The 7399-nt window shown below is 40.9% G+C and overlaps 1 protein-coding gene across 1 annotated transcript in view; it reads left to right on the top strand.

The window, feature by feature from the left end:
• ythdf1 (YTH N6-methyladenosine RNA binding protein F1) overlaps positions 1-5684 on the top strand; it is a 6131-nt gene extending 447 nt beyond the window's left edge. Inside the window, exons 2-6 of the mRNA XM_031845952.1 lie at positions 414-441; positions 963-1057; positions 1158-2789; positions 3398-3442; positions 3806-5684. Coding sequence (XP_031701812.1) covers positions 414-441; positions 963-1057; positions 1158-2789; positions 3398-3442; positions 3806-3820 — 1815 coding nt within the window. The 3' untranslated portion in view covers positions 3821-5684. The remainder of the gene's footprint in view (positions 1-413; positions 442-962; positions 1058-1157; positions 2790-3397; positions 3443-3805) is intronic.
• Positions 5685-7399: the final 1715 nt, after the last annotated feature.

A 7399-nucleotide genomic window follows, 5' to 3' on the forward strand; every position in this document is an offset into this window, starting at 1 on the left:
GTGTGTGTGTGTGTGTGTGTGTGTGTGTGTGTGTGTGTGTGTGTGTGCGCGCGCGCGCGCGCGCGCGTTTGTGTGTGCATGTCTGTGTGCACGTCTGTGTGCACGTCTGTGTGCATCCCCACTCTGAAGACGGTGCCTCCATTCCCAAAGCTAGCCAGCTAACGTTAGCCAACAGGGAGGGTAGATAACCTCCAAATGTGCTCTCTGATAGTAATCAAAGGCCTGGACCACAGCTTCCAGTGGGTGTCCGGCTGACGCGTTACCGGTTTACTGTAATGTGTCAAGTCAGGTTTCCATGATGAAACGTATTAACATGTCACTGTGCAGCTAAGATAATGTGTGATGCTTATGAATAACATTGGAGACCCATGCAAGCGTTGTGTTTTTCTCATTTCACATGCATTCCTCCGAAGACAACGAAAGGACAAGATGCAAGCAAAGGTAAGAAGAAAATGTCTTCTGAACCTTTTTGCTGTAGCCAAAGATGTGGCAACCTGTTTTACCATCTGATACCATATATCTGATGCATCTGACCTGTGTGTTGATGCAGCTTTTATGTCAACAGAGGAACAAATGTCTGCACAGCACTACATACTGTATTTGCATTGTTCCATATTGTCATCCATGTGTTTGCTTTGCATGCTGTAATGAACATGCATACACATAAAGGCAAACAGCTTATCAATAGAAAACACTGTGCACTTTTCAAAAGGTCAACTCCTCTGAAGGCTATGTTTATCCAGCAGACAGGGTAATCATTTTAAATCACTATACAGCACCAAACACCATGACTGTGACTTCAGTACGGATATAAGAGAGTGGGGTGTCCACTGGTCTGTTACTGGATGTTAAAAACACGTTATGAGCACTTGTGCAGACGACATTCTGATATTTAGACTTTGCATCATTAGGTTTGTTTATGTGTATATTCCAGCTTTGACAACAGTTTGGCTTTATTGCAGCCTTTCCAGTTTCAGTGCAGAATGGCTCCCTCCACCAGAAGGACACGGTTCATGACAATGACTTTGAGCCTTATCTCACCAACCAGTCTAATCAGGTAGGAAACACCCTTGAAATGTCTTCTGTGACACTAATAATTTAATGTCGCTGCGTCTTGTAGCCCTAACAAAGTATCTTAATTCTGTTTGTGTTTGTAGAATAACAGCTATCAATCCATGACAGACCCTTACCTGTCCAGCTACTATGCCCCCTCCATTGGATTTCCTTACCCTCTCAGTGAGGCTCCTTGGTCTACAGGAGGTGACCCACCGATTCCCTACCTGACACCCTATGCCCCCCTCAACAATGGAGACCATCATTTCATGCACGACACGGTGTTTGGGCAGCCGGGCGGGCTCAGCAGCAGCATCTATCCTCACAGGTTTAACTTTTTCCCCGAGAACCCGGCCTTCTCAGCCTGGGGCACCAGCGGTTCTCAGGGCCAGCAGACTCAGAGCTCGGCCTATGGGGGGAGTTACAGCTACCCCCCCAGCTCTCTGGGAGGCACCTTAGTCCCCGATGGTCAGACGGGGTTCCACAGTGACACCCTGAGTAAGGCACCGGGTATGAACAGCCTGGAGCAGGGCATGCTGGGCCTAAAGATAGGCGGGGACGTGACCGGCGGTGGCTCGGGTGTGAAGAACGCCGGCTCCCTCGGAGGTGGCAGTGTAGCTGCAGCCGTCGCGACGGGCAACGGCGGCACACCAATTGGAATGCCCCCCCCGAAGCCGACATCGTGGGCCGCTATCGCTAGTAAACCTGCCAAGCTGCAGCAACAAAAGGCCAAGAACAAACTTGGCCCACCCATAGCTGGAGGAGGTCTGCCTCCACCCCCCATTAAACACAACATGGACATTGATACATGGGATAATAAAGGGGCCATTAGTAAGATGGCCCCTCCTTTGCCCCCACATCACCACCACCACCACCACCATCACCAACAGCCCCAGCTTCACTCCCATGCTCCCAGTCTCCTACCCCCCCTTCAACAGTCCCTACAGTCTGCCCAGTCCCTCGTGCAGCAGATGACCATGCAGGGTCCTCCACCTCCTCCGCAGTCTTACCAGAACCACAACTCCGCTCCGACACCTCAGACCCGCTGGATAGCGCCACGCAACCGCAACTTGTGCTATGGGGGCGGAAGCTTGGACAGCACCGGCTCCTCTAACGGCGGCGGTGTCGGTAACGGAGGGGGCGGGGGTGTGCCTCCAGAACCGGGATCAGAGTCCCACCCGGTGCTGGAGAAGCTGCGGGCGGCCCACAGCTACAACCCTAAGGAGTTCGACTGGAGCCTAAAGAACGGACGCGTGTTCATCATCAAAAGCTACTCCGAGGACGACATCCACCGCTCCATCAAGTACTCCATCTGGTGCAGCACGGAGCACGGCAATAAGCGCTTGGACTCGGCCTTCAGAGGTATGAACTCCAAAGGTCCCGTCTACTTGTTGTTCAGTGTCAACGGCAGCGGCCATTTCTGCGGCGTGGCCGAAATGCGCTCGCCTGTGGACTACGGCACCAGCGCTGGCGTTTGGGCGCAGGACAAGTGGAAGGGCAAGTTTGACGTGAACTGGTTGTTTGTTAAGGATGTGCCTAATAGCCAGCTGCGCCACATCCGCCTGGAGAACAATGATAACAAGCCAGTCACCAACTCGCGTGACACTCAAGAGGTTCCTCTGGAAAAGGCGAAGCAGGTGCTCAAGATCATCGCCCAGTACAAACACACCACCTCCCTCTTTGATGACTTTTCCCACTATGAGAAGAAGCAGGAGGAGGAGGAGGTGGTGAAAAAGGTACTCATTTCCTTTTCGACGTAACACATGACACTTTTAAATTAGGAGTAAAGATATTAAGGGACTGTATGAACAATATGCCCTCCCCAGTGATATTGATTTTCTTTGGACCCTCCCCCTGACCAAGATTACACTTCAAAATAATAGTATTGAACTAGTCCTTTTGGTTTCAGCACCATATTATTTCGCCCGATCCAAATCCTAACAATAAATGTGATTTTTAAACCGTTAAACAGTTAAACCACTTGAGTGGCAGGTGTATTCTGGATGCTGTTTTAGCCTCTTGTTTGACTGTGGTGATGAAAATAAAGCCCTGAGACTGTTATGACACCTTAATGACTCGGTGCACACATTGAAGACATCTTGTTGCTTTAAGTTTTGGATTTCTTTTCTTTATGCAATAAATGTTCGGAGGAAAGGCTGAAATACAATATAAATATATAAATAAGAGTTGACATACAGTCCCTTATTTGTAAACTGGTTTACATTTAGTTGCATCTGTATCCATTGGTCATCGATTTGACACTGGAAAGTTTGAGATGAAATATTAAAATTGATGATGTGTGTATATTTAATAAGACTTTGCATGTTTTTTTTTTTTTAAACAGAGCTATGAGCCTGCCCCAATACAGAGCCGATCCCGGCTCGATCAGGTAAAGTCTGATATTGATATATATCACTGTATGACAAATGCAGAATCACACACATAAAGTCATCAAATTGATATTTAATGCAGTCGACTGTGTTCAAACAAAACTCTTCACATGTGCAAAACGGCTTCAGTATCCCATTTTCTTTATCTTCAATTCAAATTTGCACCAAATTATTAATTCACACAACACATTTTTGTAAAATCATAACATAATATTCAAATTATCACAATATAATTGCACTGAGTCGATTAATGGCAATACTGTCTCATAGATCATAGAGTTGTTTAAGTGATGTGATAATAATTTATCTGTCCAATCATTTCTTGATTTCCTTTTTGTTTTATTTTTTATTCCCTATTTCAGGATCGCCAAAAGTAAATGGAAGACGACTGTCGACGGAATTTAGATTTTAAAAAAGGAACATAAGGACATAAAGAAATTGAAACTAATATTTTTTTCTATTTAATTTTGTTGACTTTGGCCCACGTCAGATTTTTGACCCACAATGCACCTGGCTCCCAGGCTTTAAGATGCGTGCAGGGATGAAGCTATAGTTCCACCAGTTGAATCGATTCAACAATATGTATTTTCATGGTTTTTTTTGTTCTCTATTTTTTAGCCTTACAAATCTCTATCGCTACCCCGGAACTTGCATTCTTAACTAAATATAAGTAACCAATATCTGCACGTCTGTTTTTGAAAATCTCTTGACAACATGCTGCTGATATTCAGTGACTGTTCACTTTGTGGTTTGTGTGTTGGAGAAATGTTAAGTGCTTGTATTGGTTAATCTTAACGAGTGAACATGACTTTATTGACAAATGTCTGCTATCTGTTTGTGGCCAGTTGTATTTTATATTATCAGATGAAAAGATTAACTTCTATACTGCCCCTTTTTTTCATGCGATGGGTTACTTGGTCCGGAGTGCGTACACTGAAAGTCTCTGTATGCGTAGACATCATCGTGCAAGGTTGTGATGTTAAAAGGCCTAAATGTTAGGAAAATATTTTAATTAATCTATCAACTGGCTTACAGCTGACTCAATTTAAAATGAAGGTGGAGAATATTTGGGACGTCGTCTCTCCTAGAGCGGAGCCTTAACATTTCTTTCCAGCACTAAATGAAATTTTTCTTTTACCTCAAATTCTTTTCCGCTAGAGATTCAGGGAAAAGATGTCTACAGAGATCAAGCGCTCTTAAAGGTGGTCCCTCTCTTTCTTATTTAAAGGATGGAATTACAAATATACTGTATGAGTTCAGGTCTTATCTACACAAAGTTTTCTTTCTTTCTTATCTCCCTGTTACACTGACTTTTATTTCCCCGCTGTTCAAACAGGACGTCTCTGTTCATGGAATTCTGGAGGAAATGTAGCATGTACTGCTTTTAAAACTCAGGCCAGGCCTGTTACTTTGTTTTTCTTTCTGTTTCTTGTTCTTTCTTAACAGAATTATAATCTTGGCATCATCTCCATTGCTATAACCTGTCCACATCATCCTCAGAAAAATGTAAGCTTTAATGTAAACGGCATTTCTAACTGAGATCGCCTCGAAATGTTTAACTGTAGCATTATACTTAACTGATTTATTGTCAAGTGTATGAAAACCCAGAGACTAGCCTATATGGTATATGTTGTGTGACTTTCTTTCTTTTCTTTTTCTTTTTTACTTGCTTGCTGTATTGTGTGTATGCAAGAGTGAAAGAAAAGAGAGGGAGTATGATTGTGGAGCAATCAGAGTTATATTACTGGTATTGGATTATAGAAAATTTATGCAAAAAAAAAAAAAAAGAAGTTTTAAAGTCACCCCTGAATTTAATATCCATTGTATCAGAGGTCACTATCACATACTTAGATTTGATCATCTCCATTATTAAAGATATACTTATCTGTTCTCTGTGGGGTTTTATTGTGACCAGGATTATACGTGCACGATTAAGTTAATATTAGATTCCAAAATAACAAATTTCGCTACAGTATACAACGGCCTAAATTTAAATAAGAACAAACCGACAAAAGTGAAACCATTTGAAACGCATTTTTAATATAATTGCAGCACCTCTGATACAAGATCTCTTCTTTTGATTCCTTCACGAAATACTGCTTTAAATATGTTGTTTTACTCTCAACATCACACTTGTTTGGCTTTAAAGCACTATTAACCAGAACGATTTTAATTGTGTCTCTTTGCTTTATTAAATTGTCATTTATCATGAAACATCGTGTGTAAATGGACTGACAGCCACCAAGTAACATGTGTTTTTGGACAGCAATGGTGCTCCATCAGGCTTTGGAGTACACACACACACACACTTGTTAGTCGGATCAACTCATTTTTGGTTTGGGTCTTTTCATGGGATTTGTCGACAAGACAAATATAGAATATGACCGTTTATCCTTTGAATTCCCTTTGTGCTGCGCTGTTGACACACAAACACTTAAAAATATATTTTAAAGGGATGTAAAAGTGATGACATTTAGGTTTGCAAGAAGAAAAAAATGAAAACACTCCACTGCAAGTGAAGTTCTGCATACAAAACCTTATATTTAAGTATCAAAAGTAAAAGTAGTCATTGTGCTGTAAAATGTTCACTGTCAGTGTTTGATGTTTTTGGATTAATATTACTGCTGCATTCATGTATATGTTGCACTTTACAGCTTATTTAATTTTTAACTATATACTGTCGTATAGTTCAATATACAACAGTGCAACACATTCTATAAGATCATGTGTTTAGCATCGCTGTCCTGTGAAAAAGAGAACTCATCATTGTGAAGATGCATTTTCCGTCTGATACAGGTTTTTAAATAGTTAATTCATATATGAATGAGGATGATGTGCTCCTATTAGAAAATTATCACTAGTAGTGGGATCATTTTCTAATAGGAGCACATCATCCTTCAGTTTAAAATAAATGTTCAAATTCTGAATCACCAAATTCTGACATAGTTTTCACTGGTCAGGAAATGTATGAAAAATTATAATCTGAAAACGTACTAATTAACTCAAGCCGTCAGACATATGAAGAGCGGTAAACGGTACAATAACTAACATTTTTTCATACATGATACAGGAATCTTAAAATTGTCAACGTATATCTTTTAAAAATATATATCATTATTTTTCTTCTTTTGTCATTAGGTCTATTTGACTTTGCAGTCCAGGAGGTGGTGTTCAGTACAGCTGACTTGGGTCTGTAGTAATTAGTTATTGTGACAAAAGATATACTCAATATCAACCTCACACCCATTGTATTGCTTTATGTGTTTAATATCCTTCCAAACACAAGTAAGTTTATACATTTAAACATACCTTTAAACAGGTATTATACCTGAATACCTTTTAAAAAGGTATTCAGCAACAATAAAGGTAATCAGCTACAGTTTGATGTGATGTGTTAATTGTTTTAAAAGTAATTTATCAAGCATAACTCCAATAACTCAGCTTTTAAAATCACAGTAAACTGAATTGTTGGTCACACAAAACAAGACATTTGAAGGCATCACTTGGGCTGCATTATATTTCATTATTGATTAATCTGCAGATAATTTGTTTAATTTGTAGTAATCGTTTTTTTCTTCTTAAAATGTCAAAAGATAGCGGGGAAAAAAGCCCATAGGTGACGTCTTTAAATGGCTTATTTTGTCCAGTCCAAAATCTAAATATATCAATTTTACTACAATATATGGGCAAATCCTTTCAGTGTTTGTCATTATTAGAAACCACAAACTGTCCACGTTTGGAGTCATTGATTTATTTGACAGCCTTATAGTCTTTACATTTCAAGTAGAAAATCTGCAAGAAAAACAATTGTAGTTTGGTTAAATGTTGGTCATGATCGGTCAGAAAACAGGCAGGCTTTGTTCCTCTGAGCACAGGCATCTCTCTCTCTCTCTCTCTCTCTTTTATAGCCTCTCTCTCTCTCTCTCTCTCTCTCTCTCTCTCTCTCTCTCTCTCTC

The sequence above is a fragment of the Anarrhichthys ocellatus genome, unplaced genomic scaffold, assembly GCF_004355925.1.
Source record: "Anarrhichthys ocellatus isolate YVR2014 unplaced genomic scaffold, GSC_Weel_1.0 scaffold5, whole genome shotgun sequence".
In the NCBI taxonomy this organism is placed as follows: Eukaryota; Metazoa; Chordata; class Actinopteri; order Perciformes; family Anarhichadidae; genus Anarrhichthys; species Anarrhichthys ocellatus.